Raw genomic sequence first — 19,581 nt, forward strand, 5'->3', positions numbered from 1 at the left:
ACCTAAAAGAGGTGAGGTGTTTTATATATTTTCAGTAGCCACCATGCGTAGTATCAGCTTCTGCTATTTAGCCCAAGTTTGGGAGGAAAAGTGGTATCATCCGATAGCTTTTGCTAGTCGAAAATTGGGCATCTCAAAGATCAATTATACCTACATGGAGAAGTTGTGTCTTGCGATGGTCTTTGGGACCAAGAAATTTAGGCATTACATTCTCTATGGGAAAGTTGTGCTTTATACGAAGGCAGAGGGGCTTCAATTATTGATGAATAAGCTGCACGTGCTTTTGGCCACTTTGTGAAGTAGTCAGTTTTGGTCCACCGAGGGAATTAGTGTCGGACCGTGGAACCCATTTCCTGAATAAAGTAATTAAAAGCTTGACTCAAGCTTGGCAAATCAAGCACAATAAAACGACTCCTTATAATCCGCAGGCAAATGGGCAGGTTGAAAGTACCAACAAGCAGCTTGTGGGTATCCTATCGAAAGTCGTATCTGAAAAGAAACGCAACTGGGATAAGAAGCTGTATGTGGCAGTATGGGCATATAATACCACGTTCAAGTGAGCCACTGGCCACACGCCGTTCAAACTAGTTTATGGTGAAGAGTGCGTTTTAGCCTTAGAAATTGAGTTGCCGACCATTAGATTCGCAATAAACCATTCTTTGGGTAATGAGGATGCCCTATTAGAATGTTTTACGACTTTAGCGCACCTAGATGAACTTAAGTTGCAAAGCTTGTTACACCAAGAGGTGGCTAAACGTCGCATGAAACAGTTCCATGACCTGAAAGCGAAGAAGTATACCTTTAAGAAAGGACAACTGGGTTTATATTATGATGCGGGTAGGGAGCTGTTCCCAGGGAAGCTGGAACCTAAATGGGATGACCCCTACAAGATTGTCAGGTTAGGGAAGAATAGGTCTACAGCCCTATTAGCTAATCTAGAGGAAGTAGAGTTTAAAAATAAGGTTAATCTTAATAAGATTAAACCTTATTACTTCTAAGTCTGCTAATACAAAGAAATGCATTGCAGGTCCATGCTAGGAATGATTTGAGACCTGCGCGAAAGAGTTTAAAAGACGGTTGATGGGTCGGTTAATCCCTTATTTGGAGCACCCATATCTGGAGCAAAGATACCATCAGGGGAAACTCATCTAGTGGAGCAAAGGGTATAAAGTGATTGAGCAAGAAGACGGAACCTTTGTGTGGGAGATTAAAGTCTTCTGCCATCACTGCTTACGACTGTTGACGAGTATCCCTGTTGAGTTCAATGAAGAAGGTGGGATGGAGCCGTCAGTTCATCCTCTCAACATGCTAAACTTTGATTACCATAATTACGAGTAGAGGAGTTCGTGATGGCCGGCTATGTAAACCCATTGTGGATGTACATATTATATTTTGACGGAGCGTCCAGGGGCCCTAATAGAAAAGGAAGTGTTGGAGTACTAATCCGAGACCCCGACTTAGAGTGACAATGAAGTTAGCTGCTTATCTCGGGGTAGGATTCACTAACAATATGGTGGAGTATAAAGCCTTGATTATGGGACTGCATATTGCCAAACAAGGTGGTATTCATCGGTTGTTAGTAAAAGGGGATTCCCAGTTGATCCTGAATCAGCTAGATGGGATATACACAGTGCGGAATCCCATTCTTTGTATGTATCATCGGACTGCTATGACCCTACTAGAGAAGTTTGAGAGAGTGTCTTTTCAGCTGATCCCACGTTACTGGAATCAGTTTGCGGATTCATTAGTGAATCTTGCTTATGAGGAGGACCTCTTCTTTAATTGAGATCCTAGTTCAGATATTGTTATCAATGGTGAAACAGGACCCGGTCGCTTGTGGGGGATGTTATCAGAACATGCAATATATGGTAGACGATGGTTAATATGGGTGATGCAAAGAGTAGCCGAGACCAATCTACCGTTATTATCTGGGACCCATAGGTTGATTAGATAGGATATTATGCATATGCCTCTTGCTATCTATGCAGGAGGGATGGGTCATAACCTTATGCATTTAGTTTAGGGCTACGAGCCTGTTTTTCCTCCTTGGATGGGAGCCTATTATTATATATCTGGATTCTTCCAAGGAAGGTTGTGTAGGTGCTATTTTTTTTATCTCATTAGGCCAAGAGGGCCGATCAAGTTTTGTAGTGAAGTGGTTTATTTCATTAGGCCAAGAGGGCCAATTGTCTGTTTAGTGCAGGTGCGGTTAATGGTTTCTTGTTTGAGTCCTGTGCTTGACAGATTCTGTGGAGCTGGAGGGAGCCTTTGTCGTGGCATCGATGCTTCTTGTGGCCCTATCTAGGTGATATCTTTCCTTTATGAGTACTATGGTTGTTGTGCTATATGTGTTTGTGTACTTGTTAAGGGGGGTTTTTTGTTTCTTGTTGGGGACCGGCGTCTAAGGGATGTAGTCCCGAGGTTTAGGTTTAGTATGTTTGAGGAAAGTCTGAGTAGTTATTGCCTCCTGTAAAGACATTATCGAGCATTGAAAGCCCTGTTTTAGAAGGGAGTCCTAGTGACCCTGTTCTGCTAGCCTGCTAAGCAGCCATTCTAGGGGTTCTTGTTAGTTGTGAGGCAGTTAGAGAAGCCTGCCGAAAAAAGAACAATGAGGATAAAGGAAAAGAAACCTTGAATATCTTAAAGACAATAAATATATACAGAGGTGTGTAAAAAGGGGTTCTAACCCCTATAAAAATTGAAGAAGAAAGGAAAGGAAAAATTTATAAGCAGTTGATCATTGCCTTGCGAAGGCCTGTTAGGTTCCTGGGGATGAGACAGACCCGGGGCCGATGCCTTGTCTTCCTAGGGGTGGCATCTTGCTGGAAACGAAGAAACTAAGGAAGGTTGGAGCGAAAATAAAAGTGAGCGTCAAAAAAGGATTAAGTGTCGCCTTGAGAGGGCTTGGTAGGTTCTTGGGTACCGAGACAGGTCTTGAGGCCGATGCCTTGTTCTCCTTAGGTCACTATGCTCAGCTCCCTCCTTTTTACATACCCGCGTATGTCAATAAACTAAAAACCCTAAAAGAAGAAATGTGCTAAAAGAAAACACTTCTTGATTAGGCTATAGGAGTCCTCGCCTAGTAGGAACTCCTAGTTGTGTTGTCCTTAGTTAGGTAGGTAGATCAGACCACCACTTAGGGCAACCTCTTTGATAGTTCTTTTTCGTTTGGCCGTGTTGGAGCAGTCGGTTAGTAACTAGCTACGGACTTCTATCAGATTATGCTAGGCCTACTCCTTGTGGATGTCATGCCTTGGTTTTGTCAGGGGGTAGGGTGAGCACTGTGCTGTGATTTAAGTTTATGTCTATTTTGTATCAGCTTGATGCTTCTATTGGTTGTTTTGTCCAGATCTGGTATGGGATTCGACGGGCTAAGTCACCCTATCCCATGGTCGCCAATGAGAGCCGAATTTTGGTGCCGAGAAGTGCTTAAAAATAGCTAAAAATTACGAATATCAAGGGAAAAATATTCAACGTCGAAGGCGACGGCTTGATCTAGGACGATTTTAAGCGTCAAAGTGCTTTAAAGGCGTCCGAGCGACACTTGTTGATTTTTCATAATTTTTCAGACTATCGTGTGGATTGACAAGAGTTACTGGTCAATGCAGGATGCCAAGCCGGATGCCCAGGATTTTTCAGAGCTCAATTCAGAGTCCAGACGGGGAAATGGCCAAGAAACCGGTCAAGATGCGAAGGGGTAGACAAAATTTGGCCAAATTGGGCAAGTGACCTTTGGGAGCCCAAAATTTAATGTCACATGAAAGTTTGGAGGAGGGAGCATGCATCAAAACATGGAGAGGGCGTGAGCAAGAGGGCGCCGAAATTTGCGCCCTCTTGTTGATCATGCCATCTCCTACCTGCAAACAACCATGTCAATTGATCATGGGGCCTCATTCCCCCCTGGATGCTGACTCTATGGTCATGCTTCGCTCCTCCAATGACGGTCTCTATGAAGAATTCTGATTTCAGTCTTTCTCTCTCCTCCCTCTCTCTTCCCTAAAGGTAGATTCATGTGGTGAAGAAGAAGAAGAATGGATGACGGATGCTTGTCCAATGAAGACCAGATTGCTCCGTGGTGCAAGAGGAAGGAAGATTGTTGATTGTGGACTGTCATGAGCATTAATGGTGGCTGGAAATCAGTCCCGAGATATGACAATAAGATTCATGTTTGTGGATATATGGGGGGATCTGAAGTATGAGGTTTAGCCTCAGTTCAGCCTTACCTTTATATTAGTGAGTTTTTATTGCTTTTCATACAAAAAACATGGAAAATATTACCCTAAACCTATGCAACATGTACAATCTAAACGGGTGAGGGGGTAGAGTGTATAAAATGTGTTTAAATGCTGAATGAAATGATGAGAAGCTTGCTGGTTTTTATGCATACCATTTAGGTTGGTCGATAATTAAAAATTAAGAACCTAGTAGCACGAGGGTTTCTCGGTACTAGGTTCATGCAACGTCGCATACGAGCAATAGTTAAATTCATTGAAAGAAATGTTTTGCACTAAGCACAAATGCTGATTTTCTTAATTATTTGAGCACGTGGACATTCACAATTTGCATAAATCATAAAGAAATGATAAAAGGTATCAGACAATACCTCCTGGATGCATAGCACTTGTATTCTCTAGATCGTGACCAACGTTGACTGAGTAAGGTTGTCCAAGCTGCAGGCTAGGCGTTGGGTCTAAGGGGGAAAGAAAGTGAGGAAAATGGTACATTTCTGGATACGATCAATTGGTACCTTGAGTGGAAATGTGTGCGATATTGTGTTATATATGTTTAGCGACGCATCGAGGGGCCAATCCCCAAGGTGTAGGAGAGTCGCAGTGAGGTAGCGGCAGTCAGCCGTGGGAGGACCTCCTATGTTTGTACTTCGTGCTATTTGGCAATGTGCTAGAGACTCCCTTTGAGGAGTGTTAATCGGGTTAGAGTTGGACTGCGAGACGTGATACAAATGCAAGATGTTTAGGAAGATGATGTATGTGTCATCCACGCTCCTGGCCGCGAGGTCGTGGGGTTGTTGAGCACATGATAGAGGTCCAGCTAGTGCATGAGCCAGTGCCGGCCCGTTTTAGGTCCCATCAAGGCACTAATGGCCATGGCCATGACCGAAAGGAAGCTGCATAGGGCAGAGCTTGAAAGTTGTGCACAAACCATCAGAACGGATTGCAAAAGCCTACCAACAGTGCTCTATGGCTGAGCAAGGTAGGAGGATAGCCAAAGAGCAGCTGAACCACCGGGATAAAGAGAAGACCCACATGATGGAAATCTGAAGCGAGCAACAATAGGTGGTAATGATGCTCTCTCAAGATATAGAGAGGGGTAAGGAAAACATGGAAGAAAAGGCACGGTAGTGGAAGGAATGCAACCTTGAAAGAGTGTGAGGGCTAACAAAGCACATGGCAGTATCAAAATATGAGAGGGTGCTCGCAGAGTCCAAAGCTTAGGCTGCTGAAGCATGCTCCAACATGCAGAGGCAAGCCTTTTTGAGCACTGTGCTTTATCTCACACAAGTTGAAGGTGAGGACTCAGTGGAGAGAAGAGGAGGAAGCTGGAACTGACAACGCGAGCTTTAAGATATGGCCTGCAAGAGTGCACACTTCCAATCAGCATAGGCATAACCAAGGAGCAACAACGTAGCTACTTGTGACAAGCTAGCCTCTCCACTTGATGAGCTCAGGGAACTTGGATTCGAGAAACAAGGGCAGCCCCACCCACCCCACTCCATCTCTCTATGGAACAAGACACTGAGGAAGGGCCTAACCTTGAGCAAGCATTTGAAAAAGAATCGCAAATCAGGGAGGCCAATCTGCCCTTAGCTAATCTACCCCCAAAAGAGCCGAAGGGCACCCAGGTTCCCGAGCATGTTATTGTTGCAAGAAGAAGAAGATGGGAACTTGTGGAACAAGCCCAGCAAAGGGTGTAGGCACGGCCACAGCCGCTTCCTGACGAGCCCATGCCACCACGCGAGGACCACCACCCCGTCAACTGGCCGCAAGAGCTAACTATCTAGAAACAACAAGAGCTCCAATCCCAACCCTTCAAGTTCTTCTTCCTCTACTTCCCACGGGCCTTAAATCGAGTCTCACCATTGGAAGTAGTGGAAGGAATCATTCGTTTGGGCAATACTCTAGTGAACCGATGGGTCGAGGAGTTGAGCATCATCATCATACAATTGACGTAGGAGCCCATGGACTACTTGGCAGGATAAGGTCTATCCGATTCCCAAAACCATCCAAGGCTACGAGGCATAGCCAAAGTGGCGGAGGATGATTTGGGACACCAATTTTGATGTGTGGATGGCTTTTTGCAGCACTCTACAAGAAGAATGAAATGATCCCGCCTGCATGCCCTACCCTCAGACACGTGGTGGATTACGATAAGGGGTGCATGGCAGGTATGACTTTCCGAAGATCTACAATGTCAATGAAGCAACTCTCGAGGAATGCATGACTTTCAGAGTAGGGGACTTGCGCCCTTCTATTAACCTCTTCCTCGAGGATTTCTCTTCTTGCCCAAACCTAACCTTCGTAACCACTTGTAATTACCTAAGGATCATTAGGTTTCTGCTTAAACAAAAGCCAGTGGTGGCTGAGGAAGCCCACCTTTCCCCACTCTTTTTTGACATTAACCTAGGAATAGATAGTTGTGCTATGGCTAGGCTCATGATGAGGGCAACCCTGCTTCCCTCGTTTTGCATGAGGATCCTTGAAGACATGAATGATAGCCACTTTACGAGGTGCAACCACCCTTTTTTGTTAACCACACCTCTCAATGCAAGGGCTAACATCAAGGAATACCTACAAAGCTGTACCTTCTTGACTAAATCCCTAAGACCACCTCGTGACTCGTCCGAGTAAAAATAGGGTACAATTTGAGAGCACCCCTATGGCCCTAAAAAAAAAAAGTTGCCACCGCAAGTTGCACATCCACCACAGCAACCGCACCTAAGGGTCCTCAAGATAGGCGCATCCGATGGCCTCAATTGGATGGCTCCGTTCCTAACCCCCTAGCCTCATTTTGCTCCCCCACTTCCTGCTTAGGGCACATCAAGGGCAGGACACACCCAGGGAGGTAACACTCGCTTGATTAGACCTGTCACCCTGAGCTCCATCCCACTAGCATGCACACAATGCACCACACAACAGTGGGACGACACACCCACATGTAATGCACCTTTCTTTTCTTTCAAGGTACAACAGAAGGCCCCACTACTAGATAGGAGGACAATGGAAAAAAGGGCCTACTAGGCTATGGTCGGCCATGTAAAAAAGGGGATAAGGGGATGACCACCCAAAAGGGATTTAGAGCTTTGTATATAAAGTTGAAAAGTGAATGAGAAACTTATACTTGTGTATGGTCAAAAGTAGCTCTCTTCTTCCTCTTCTTCTTCTTCTTGCTTTCTTCAACTTGTGCTTAGAGAGGGAGTGCGAGAGTGTGAAGGAGTGAGTACGTGAGGGAGAGGGACCATGGTGGAGAAGCTCTCCATCTTCTCCTCTCTTCTTCTCTTCTCTTGCTCGCGGCAATGGAGCTTGGAGTGTATAGCTTGAGGATGGAGCTTGCTTGAAGCTTGCACTTGGATCGTGGAGCTACCAGAGTGCTAGGGAGAGGAGGCAACTTGATCGGTCATCATGGAGGTAAGCTCACTACACTCGTAGAGATGGATAGTGCATCGGCTATGTGAGAGATAGCCATTAGTGCTCGGCTTGGAAAGCTTGAAACAATAAGTGGTCCATGGGTCTTGGCAGTTGAGTGCTTCTACATCCTCCCTCAAGCAATGCGGTAGCTCCATGATTCTAGATGCGAGCTCAAGCAACCTCAAGCCTTCACCTTTCGAGCTCCATCCTCCATAGCCATGCATGAGACGAGAAAAGAGAGAAGATGATGGAGAGCTTCTTCTCCTTAATCCCTCACCCTCACACTCTCACACTCCCTCTCTCAAGCACACATAAGCAAGGAAAGAAGAAGAGAAGAAGAAGAGATCACTTTTGCCACACACCAAAGAATGAGCTTCTCATTCACTTTTTGAGTTTATATACAAAACCCTAATCCCTTTTGGATGGTCATCTCCTTTTTTACATGGCTGGCCATAGCCTAGGCCCTCTTTCTTATTGTCCTCCTATCTTCTTAGCTTCCTTTCTACCACCCATCTATCCTTACAATTTGCATAGGAGGGAGCATGGTGCTCTTTTACAAAAGTTTTAGGGGCGCCTTGCATTTAAAAATGTGCTTTTGCCTTTGACTTAGCTTTTGAGGCCACCTTTGCGCTTTCAACCGTTTTCCTTCCTGGTTCTTCCATTGTGTCTGATTTCCTTCTGTGTCGCCTCGTTCAGCTCTCGGCTTTGCGCATTTCCACTTTTTTTGCTTTTTCTTATGCTAAGGTTAGCAAGTGTGAATGTAGCATTGCTATATTTAAAGAAGACTTGAAGTGATCCAAGATGGAGATAGCTTGTGATTATGAACTTTGGTGATGTATTGCCACCAATTACAACAACTAAAGCTCCGCCACATCTTTGGGATTGTGAAAGGTGTTGTACACTACCAACCATAAAGTTCCATACATGTAGTACAAAAGTGAGCACATGAGATATGCTCCAAATAATAGCTACTTTGCATCCGTTTGCCTCATAGCAAAACCAGGATCATGGAAAAGAGAGAACTCCTCACACATGCTGTCATATAAGAAAGCTAAAATGATCTATGCTCCATCTGGAATGTGGAGCCAATGTAATGAGAGATTGAATGGTAGTCACACGGGAAGTAGGTGCAAATGTCTCATTATAACCGACTTCTTTTTGTTGTGTATATCCCTTTGGAATAAGTTTGAGATTATTTTTAGGCCCATGATTGTGATAGAAACTTTGGTTTTTTTCCCTACATGCAAGTCAACCCAATCCATGTCTCATCCTTGATTATGAAACGATACTCACTCTGCGTGTCATGCATCTAATCAACACTTCCTTTTGCTTCTTCAAACAATCCAAGTTCCTCACTATCACAGATAAAAGCAATAAGCACTTTCAACCATGAAATGGGGCATTAAAGGGCCAAGCACATGTTTACCATGACAAATGAGCGCCTATGTAGCTATCTCTATGGGTTTGTAAAGTCTTTATGGGCAATTGTTTTAACTCATCGATGGCTGCTCTCTCCTCAAGAATTACCTCATCCAAATCTATTCTACAAGTAGATTGATTAGTGCACAATATCTGTGAAGGGTGGTTGCACATGATATTGTGTAGATGGCAAAGAACCAAGCCCTCCATCAATACTTGGTAGTAAACAAGGGAATTAAAGGATCAAATATGTTTCAAATAGATCCATTTTGTTTCTTTTTACATGGTGCATCTCATAGCATTGTGATTTGACTTTACAAATTATTTTAAAAGCCCAATCACTAAGCCAAGCATTTTAAAACATGTAAATACACAACAAAATGATTTCTAACATGCCAAGGCTTGTAAGATGTCACTATTCACAAACCCTTAGTTGGACACCTATTCAATATGTAGTAAAAAAAAAAAGAATAGCTTCCAACAAGAAACTATGCAACAAAGTTTGTACTTCCACCATATATCATGCTATCTCTACAATCGCCAAATTTGTCCTCTCATCCACGCCATTTTTAGAAAAAAGAAGTAAGGTGCTATGTATTCATGCTCGATACCTTTTTCAACCATGAAATGCATGAGACTCTTTAGACATATCCCATTGCATGTTCTATATGTAGCATATGAAGATTATAGCCACTCTCATTCTGAGCCATATATAATTTATAGCCAATCTCATTCTAAGCCCTAGATAAATTGGTCAACACACCTAAATGCTTTTGACTTTGGCTTCAAAGGTTTACCCATCTAAAACCTAGTGCGGCCATTAATATGTGTCACAAATTGCAAATATCCCCCAATCAAAGATGTCCTCATAGGATTAGAAATATCAATGATATATAAGTCATAATTTCAAAGTTTCTCCAATTGGACTAGGACACAATACATTCCATTTTAATGCAAATACCTCTCCCACATAAATATTGTTTAGGAGATTGCAAATGTGGTGAAATACTACAACAAATGAAGGATATGCTAGTGAAATCTTTGATGAGAAGACAAGTGAAGTACTATAATAAATGAAGTATATGCCAATGAAATCTCTAACCAAAATACAACTAAAATTTATGTGAAGAATGTGTATTGGCATAATCATTGAAAAAAAACAATTGAGTATCCATTAGAATGCCCCTTTAAATATGCATCGATATATAGATTGCTAAATACCAACGTGCATAATGACAGATATTTTGATGTATATGTCAACATGTGCAAAGAAACTATATCGATACGTATCGATGAGTGCATAGAAGAAAAGTTTTTATTTAGTAGGGATTTGGCTCTTCCAAGTTAGGTAGCATTATTTGGTTTCATATGCTATTATTTGGGGTTTTATCAAATAATGCATGTATATCCAAATAAAAAGTCTTTTAATAAAAAATATTTCCTTGAAATAGAAAATAATTGTGATATGACACAATAGGAGCATTGTAATCATCATAAGCCTTTGCTTTTTGACATGTCAAACAATAAGCCCGATTTTTTATGCCTAATGTAAAACTTGGCCATTACTCGCATAAAATATGTTTTCGGAATAACATAAAATGCAATCTAGCTTCTAGGGGTCACATCCTTGTTGTCCATGTGTGCTATCTCATCAAATATGGTTTGTTGTTCAAACTTGCATAAAACCCTAAGAACCAACAAAAGTAGTGGTGAAACAAATATATGAGGCGCTTGAACTTACATAAAACCTCAAGCACCAATGAAAGTTGTTTTGAAGCAAATATAAATGGAGTATTTGAATGTATGTTTAATGAAGATAATATGAAGTACTTGAAAGCAGGAAAAAAAAACAAATGATATCTAAATGATACAACAATAAATGAATTTGTATACTTACATAACTATAAAGTACAAAAGGATGAGATTCCTAATTAGAGATCTCAGCACTGTGTAATCCCCCCTTAGCCCAATGTTAAAACAAGAAACAAATACACAGATTGACTACTTCTCTTACCCATACCCATAGTCTCTCCACAACCCACATAATCCCAAGCTCTTTCTCCAACCTAGTTGGTGACCAGTGTACCCCTTCTAGAAAAGTAGTAGATACACAATAAATATTACAAGAAATGGGTGTAATATTGAAATGACATAAAACTTAGACCTAGAATATAAATAAATTGAAGTGTAATACCTACAAATTCCATCTCGAAAGAGACCCAACCAACCATTGCTCCATGCGATGATGTGACAAGCTTGTTGCAACTCGTATGCATGTCAAATCTTTTTGCCATCTCTAGTTGTTGGGATATTTTTCTTTCTATTCTCTCATTAGTCCTAATTAAGCCACCCACGCTTTCCTAATCCATTGATGTAGGCATTTTTTGCCTCTGAATGAAGATGGGCTAGGTGTTTCTAAATACTCGTCTGTGTATATTAATTGAAAAACCTATCATTGGAAAATGACTATGGAAACTCATCATGGAGAGTGTGGATGATATATAGGTTTAACATCATGACTTAGTATCTCTCATTCTTAGTGATGTTATGTTGTTACAATATGACGAAATTGTGCAACCTGGCAAATGACTCTTTTCTCTTAATCATTCATGACCATTTTACTTGTATGATGGGTGATCATGTATATCATGTTAGGAGGATTTATGCCTAACTTGAGCCTTTGGGTGTGATCATCTCGAGCTAGGAGGAGTGATCACTTACAACCAAGTTCTCTATGGTGTTATGCCCATTTATCATACCAATGTTGAGAAACACGGACCTAGAACTAGATCGGCTATGGTGGACGCAAGTCAAACACACGATACATTATCAGAATAAGGAATTGTAACTCAAGTGAATTAGGTTTCAAGATAGATTAGCTTGGAATCATAAACACAATCTTGAGTGAATCGAATTGATAGTGCCATTACATGAAATGAGTGTCAAGTACATGCCTCTATAGCTTTTTGGATAGTACCACTATACCTCACTGTGCATATGGGATTTTGGACATCTCTTCTTAGAGCTTCTAGAGCATACATCTTTGTCATATCTCTCACACAAAGCCACTTATGGGCAAGCCTCTTTTGGGCACACATTCAGCCTCTATGGGCATACATCATTTGCTATTCTCAACAACCAATGCTATCCTAGTATGCATGTTAAATATGGGGATGTGATGAGTTTATATATGGCCAAGGTTAGGAGAATAAGACTTGGATCCAATGTAGTAGGTGGCAAACATTGGAGTTGGCTTGATAGTACAAAAAACCCATAAAGCCATGCTCACCTAGGCTCAACATTGGTCCCCCTCCAAGAGTGGGAGAAGATGGTTGAGAGGACATGGTACAAGGAACAAATGGCTTGAAAAATGGAGGGATCAAATATGACATTTGTGGCCTTTTGGTCTGTAAGGTCGAGGGGAGGTTGCTATGCTCAACTTAGCACTACTGATGTGGCAAGGTAGCATTGTTTCCTCCAGAAGGATTGTAGCCATCACAATTGCATAAACTTGAGCCTTTCTTACTCTCACTTGTCGATTAAGACATACAGTTGCAAAAAAGGATCGTAGAGTTGACTCATATGTGACTTGATAGAATCAACAAATCATAAAGTTGGGATCATTAATGCTCTTAAAAATCACAAAGTATCTTAAAAATATTTCTTGCTCAAGATTCTTTTGTATATAAGGCTTTAGGACTCCAAATATTTTCCTCCACTCATCTCATCATCAATCATTGAAAATATCTAGTTCTATGTGTAACTTTTCTCCAAGAGAAAGCTCCAACTTCATTGCTAGCTCTTCTTTATTGTTGTCTAAGCAAACAAGCATTTGCTCGTCCTTGTCTCCTTCAATACTTAGTTCAATAGAGTATTTCTTAGGTTCATTGGGAGCATTCACCCCTTTTTCCATATCAAACTTTGAACCATTCATTTAAATAGACCCAATTGGTGGCTTCAAATAGGCTACACTCTTCATATAACTTATGAGAGCATAGAGATACTTGCATCACATAGTGCCATTGATCATCCACTAGATTAGGATTAAGAAAACTTGTAAAAAAACCAATCCATTTTAGAAAGATGCTCAAAGAGAATAAGGCTAAAAGGAATTGAAATTCATAAAGTCTATGAACCTACTCATAGTATTTTTGGATTACAAAGATATTGTGTACGTGAATCCACAAATTTGTGGGGTCAGTTCATCAAAATCCTAAAGGTCCCCTTTAGATGCTTGCACTTGGCCCCTCCCTTGCCATCTCGTACCATTGGATGTCCAAGCTATACATGTTAAAACTCTAGGAATCAACACATAAAATCTCTTGGATCTTCTTAAATTAATTCATTTTTTTCCACCACAATATTTGTATCCATGGCCCTATGATCGATCTACTGTTGGAATTTGCCATTATAATACAATCAAATGTGTGCCGTATTTGGTCTACACACTCTAGTCAAAATTTTATTGTTAATTCCAAGAAGTAAGCAATGAGCAATGTGCAAGCATAACACAAAGAAGGAGCCTAATTTTCAAATTATCATTCACAACACAATGCAAGTGGTTGCACAAAGTAGTGACATTAGCTATATTAATTTGTCATGTAAATCTGTAAGCTGAGCATGATCATGTGCAAATTGTAATGGTGGAATAGGCTCTCATGGTAAAACCACAAATGTTCTATTCTATTCTCACTATAGGTAAAGCATGCAATAAGAGATGACCGGTTTTTTGGCCCAAGAGATGGGATGGATGCCCAAAAGGGATCAAGGAACCTTAACCCTTAAAAAGTGTATAAAAAGGATGAGAATGAATACAACAAATTATTCACATGTGCACAAACTTCTATTACTTGCTCTCTTGCTTTTTTCCTTGTGAGATAGAGAGAGGGAGAGTGTGAGATTGAGGGAAAGAGAGCGAGAGTGTGAGGTGAGGGACCAAGGGAGTAAAACGTTTTTCCTCCTCTTGAGTACTCTCTCATGCTTTCTCCTTGAATGACGAAGGCCATGGAGGGTTGAGAAGCAAAGGAGCACTTGCTTGAGTCATGTAGATTGCACATACAACCTTCACGGTTGGAGGTATGCTTTGCAACACTTAATATAATCAATCTCGATCCATGTGCAAGTAGCTAAATGAGAGCTAGCCCAAGGATTTTGTGCATCGAAGCTCTTGGATGAATATGAGTATGTCCAATGGTCCCAAGACATTGAGCGCATGTGGCACAATATTTTGATTTTGTTGTCGGGGCCAAGGACGCATTGAACACGTGATCAATCACATATAATGTAATGCGGAATAGGGGGTATCGTGATGCTAACCCTAAAATGTTTTTGCAAGTAGTTAGGATTTTATGTTTTTATTGGATTAACGAGATAGTTTGATTCATGATAACATTAAAAAGGTTGTTTTACACATTCTCGTGGGGAGAGGATAATAGTTTTTATTTATATTTATTTATTTAAAATGTTTAAAAAATGAGTCTCTTTGTTTTTGGATTTGGGAGGGGGAGGTTGTTAAAAAATTTGACATGAGTCATCGTGTTGAAAAATTTCCGGTTTATTGTTGGTCATAACATTGTTAGGTTGAACAAGAGAAGAGAAAAGAAGGAGAATAAATAAATAGAGGAAAGAGAGAAGAAAAGAAAAATAAGAAAGAAAGGAGAAGGAAAAAAAGAGAGAGGAGAAAAAGAAGAAGAAACAAAGAAAAGAAGAAGGAGAAGAAGAGTAAAGGAAGAAGAAAAAAGAAGAGATGAAAAACAAAAACACCCCCATGGGCTCTGCGCCCCCTTGCTAATGGTGCCCCCCCCACCCCAGGCTCTACATGGCAAGTGGTAGGGTCTTACTACATGTGAATTGTTTCAGTGGGGATCTAAATATTTTTAATAAAGCATTGCAAGTGGCACAGAAGTCAGTAGAGTGCTTATGTTGGACCTAATTGAAGAAGGGGATAAAATCTCTACCCTACGTTTCAACATAATAACAAATCTCATACATTCCACTACCTTGGTCCCCTCTAGAATTGATATCTCAATGAGACAACACTTTGATTGGCATGTAGCCTAGGGGGTTCACTATAGATGTTGTATGGTATCACGTGAGTGTAAGGGAGGGGGATTTTTGGAAGGGGACACTTAAGCGTATACATTAGAGGTAGACCCCTGTTAATTTCCTATATTGAACTTAAATTTAAGGAGGGGATAGAGGGAACAAAGAAGGGAGGGGATGCATTTGATCATCTCTCTCCATAGATTGGTTTCTCCATGGCATACAAGAGACCTTGACAAGTAAGGTTAAAACCCTAAACCCTCACATAGTAGGGTTATTGAATTAATCATAGTGTGGGAGGGGGGAGTTGGCACTCTCCCATGGTTTTGGTAGAGAGATTCAACTCCCCTTGTTCCAAAGAGAGCTTGGTGTCCTCTTGGTGTAGTCACTTTAAGTATAAAGGGGTTCGATTCCCCTGCTCTCTCTCCTCGTGTGGTAAAGGGGCACGAGTACTCAAAAACATTGCGACACATACTTCGATGGTATCCAAGTGCCACTACATAAATCACTTTGTGATATGACCATTTTGATACTTTTAATTGCTTATGATAATTCCAACCTTTTAAAAGAAAGTTAGTATATGTTCTATGAAGACTTACATTTAAGAAAGGGGATACATAAAAAGTCATACATGTATATATCTTATAAGCTTAAATAGGGGGATATATTAGTCTTACAAGCTTCATAAATAAGGGTTTTTTTAGAAGTCCTTGCACGCAGGTGACATGTCTTCTTTACTATGAGTGAACCCCCCATGGCATGTAGCCAAATTCCAAGCAAAGCTTTAGTAGAAGGGCAAACTTACTCTAGGATTAGTTGGTCGTCTTACAACACTCAATGCCATTTTGATGCCTATGATTGTGGTTAATGCATTAAATTTTCATTTCACTAAAGCCAACAAAGAATCTGTGGAAATTCCAAAATTTTTAAATATGTCCTTTGATAGAAGGAAGGACTTATATGAAGTCCCTTGGGAGCAAATGACTAGCCCTAGGATTTGTGGTGGACTTGGTATTGAATCTATGTACTCCAAGTCAACTAGGCTCACTTTCCACCTACTCAAAAGGTTGGATGAAGCACAGTTATGGTGCTCCTTTGATAAAAAACTAGATTTGCAGCATGGCTATCACATGGCATGTGGCAGTGTCTTATTGCATGTGACTTACTTTTCAGTAAGGATTTGAAGATTATTATTAAAGCATTGCAAGCAGCACAAAGGTTGGTATATGGTTGGTGCTTGATTATCAAAACATTGAATTGTGTTGGTGCGAGATCCTAGTAAAAGATTTCTAAATTAGGTTTTTGATTTCAATATGCAACATTTCAGAATGATTATGTGCCTATTAAGCATGATGCCCCAAAAGCTAAGAGGCTTTATGATAAAAGGATTAGAAGATGGTCTACTATTTGGGACTCTCAACACTTGCAATGGTATAGCACTGAGGTGCTAGGTTGAAGGCATAGTCTAAACAAAGAAGAGGCTAGCGAAAGGTCAAAGATGAATGGCCTATTATACATCATACAAGCAAAGGCAATGATCTAAAGCTTTGGCAGAACTAAAAAGGTAAACTAGTATTTGCTCTTAACAAAAGAAGTGACTTCAACTTTGGAAGTGATAAATGGATTCCAAAAGCCATGGAGGGCTGGAAGAAATTGGAGCCGAGAGGTACACCTAAAATTTGGAACAGGCACTGTAGGTTGCAAAACCATCCTTCAAACTCAACTTAATGCTTTGGAGGGTTTCAACTTAGGAAGATTCCAACAAAGGATCACATCAAGTTTATGAAGGTTTCTTCTTTCATGAATATCATGGACATGGTTGGCCTTCACAACCTAATCAACTTAGGAAGTAGGCTTTGTTTGGTGATGACAAAGGCAACCTAAATTATGTTAATCATCGGCTATGGTATGTCATTAGAACTTAGTAATTAGATTAGTATGGCTATGTAGGAGCATGGTTCTTTTGGTAAATCCAACTATGTTGGAATTTTTTATTTTGTAGAAAGTTTTTTTTTTGGTTGAAATAACATTTGCTTTTGAGAGTTTAGGAAGGAAAACCCCCATATTCAAAGTGGTTGGAAAACTACTTAAAAAGTAGATGGCTTCTCTTTGAGATTATGTAAACATTTTGCTCTTGCAATACTTATATCAAATTGCATTAGGAGGAATGGCCAATATCATTGTCCTCATTGAAAGAGACATAGGCATAATCAAGTAACGTGGGTTCCAAAATATAGAGTTTTTTTTTTCCAAAGACGAGATATCTCAAAAGCTTATAAAGTAGAACATTTGTTTGATGTCTTTGCAATTAGTTTAGTGTGTGGATTGGAACTCACTCTTAGACTCGAGAAAGATGAGATGTGAATGCCTTTTTCATTGTTAGAGAAGATAGAATTCCTTATCTCTTAAAGTTACTAGGTGAGGCAAGTTTACATTTTGCATGTAAGATCTAGTAAGTAAAGTGAGATAACTTAGTATTGAGTCTTATGCTACTTGTTGGGAATAGTGACACAAAATGGATTTCTATATATTTGTTTAAATTGTGTTTGTATGAGGTAAAGGAGGGAATACATGGTACGTATCATGGCATACCGTCATTGATTTTTTTTTTAATTGTGGGAGAAGACAAGGCTGTTTGTCGAATTGGAAATTCGCCCAAATTCTAAGGCGGCAATGGGATTTATTTGTTTTTCTCCCAAATTTCCATGTTGAAATTTGGCGTGGAGGGGGAGGGAGCACAAAGATCTACAAGCTGGGATGGGGTAGGAAGGTGAGAGAGAGCCCACAAATAAAAGGGAATACGAGCAAAGAAATCTCCAAGCGGTGTGGTGGGTGTGTGGCCAAAAAGAAACGGAGGGAGAGCCCGCATCAGCCTAATATCTTCGGAGAGTAATTGAGTGCACGACTCTAAGGCCAATGGTAAAGGTGGTGTGAAGGGCCCTTAAGAGGGAGGGTCAGGTAGGAACGGAGCGAGAGAAGGAGGGCCTTTCATCACTTCTATCCGCTAAGAAGAAGCTAGTGATTATTCTCTCTCTCTCTCTCTCTCTCTCTCTCTCTCTCGCTCTGTGTCTGGTGGTTTTGTGAGTGACGGGAGAACCTCCGATGGAGTGCCTTGCGAAGGTGGCTATGGCGGCTCCCTGCGGGCTCAGCAGCACAGGGCCTGTTTCGACATCGCGAACGCAATCCTGCACTTCTGCCAGCGTGCGCCTGAGCGTGATGAAGGCGAGCAGCAGATGGACGTCTCAGAACAAGAAATCTCGGACAGCTGGCTCGCGGGGGCTGGTGGTGGCTATGGCGTCGCCTCCCTCGGACATCGGGGAGAAGCTGACGCAGAGCATCAAGGAGGCGGAGGAGGTGTGCGCCGCCGAGAACGCCTCCGGTGAGTGCGCCGCCGCCTGGGACGAGGTCGAGGAGCTCAGCGCCGAGATCGCCCACAAGCGCGTGCAGTCCAAGGACACCAAAGACCCCCTCGAGCAGTACTGCAAAGAGGCTCCCGAGTCTGATGAGTGCCGTGTCTATGAGGACTGAATTTGAGTTGATCGTTGCTTGATAATGATGTTAATGGTATCGCCAATCGTCGTAAGCCTGTCTGCCTGCCTGCCTGCCCTTCTTCGTAAGTGCCGTCTCATCTCTTAGTCCTTAACACTCCTCGTCGTCCCAATCGAGCATTGTAACACCTGAATCTCATACCCACCCCAGAATATAATGGTTCTTATAACCATGTGGCTCTCTGTATATCTCTTACATTTATAACCATGTGGCTCTTATTTAAGGATTGCCCTTTCTTCGCTTGTGTCTTGATGGGCGTCTCTGTTTTGTTTTGCCTCGACGTTGCGCTAATGGTTCAAGGCCTTGGATCTTCAGCCGGCCTCTGCATCATCATCATGGTTTAGTCTCTGTGTTATGTAAGCACCAGGGTAGTAGCAGTATCGCAAATGTGCTCGTTGGCCTTGTTATTCTCTGAACTGAACCCGTCCGTCCGCAAAGAGGTGACGTATTCTTTGAAAGCCTCTTTTGTTTACTTGGAACAGAGCTCGTCTTTCACACGGACCGTCAACCTTCTATACCTAGTAATTCTCAATCGGTAGCTTTCAAATCTTAATCCTGTTTGGTAGCGCTGCAGTGTCTACACGTTACAGAGAGCTGCTCCTCATTCGGGAAAGCATGGAACCACGTACTATACACAGCTGCTCCTTTCTCGGAAAACCATGAAGCGTTTCCCCTCGGTCTTACCCACTTGCGATCGAAGAGAAATTTTCCTTGGCCAAGTAGCAAGTTGCACTCCGTATTTGCTCCTTAGAAAACCTAAAGTTTTACATAAGTTTTAACGCGCAATCAAGAGCTGCAGTTGTCAGCCATCTGTTGCATCTTCTTGTCGCTCATCTAAGCATTTGCTTCCTTAATGCACTCGTTATAAAACCTTTTGAGGAAGGTGAAACCCGTCTGTTGTAATGAGGGATTTCTCTCTTGAGGTGAC

The 19,581-nt window shown here is 41.5% G+C and overlaps 1 protein-coding gene across 1 annotated transcript; it reads left to right on the forward strand.

Annotated features, from left to right (window-relative positions):
* Nucleotides 1-18,003: 18,003 nt before the first annotated feature.
* Nucleotides 18,004-18,873, forward strand: LOC148014556 (calvin cycle protein CP12, chloroplastic-like). Its single transcript, XM_087666946.1, has one exon. It carries the CDS (start codon nucleotides 18,207-18,209, stop codon nucleotides 18,630-18,632), a length of 426 nt encoding a protein of 141 aa, XP_087523072.1. The 5' UTR covers nucleotides 18,004-18,206; the 3' UTR covers nucleotides 18,633-18,873.
* Nucleotides 18,874-19,581: the final 708 nt, after the last annotated feature.

The sequence above is a fragment of the Lygodium microphyllum genome, chromosome 25 (genome assembly GCF_053477565.2).
Source record: "Lygodium microphyllum isolate KBCC chromosome 25, Lygodium_microphyllum_v1.1.10, whole genome shotgun sequence".
NCBI lineage: Eukaryota > Viridiplantae > Streptophyta > Polypodiopsida > Schizaeales > Lygodiaceae > Lygodium > Lygodium microphyllum.

What these genes read in the sequence shown, in the direction of transcription:
- LOC148014556 (XM_087666946.1), top strand. Translation starts at nt 18,207, where the DNA reads ATGGAGTGCCTTGCGAAGGTGGCTATGGCGGCTCCCTGCGGGCTCAGC.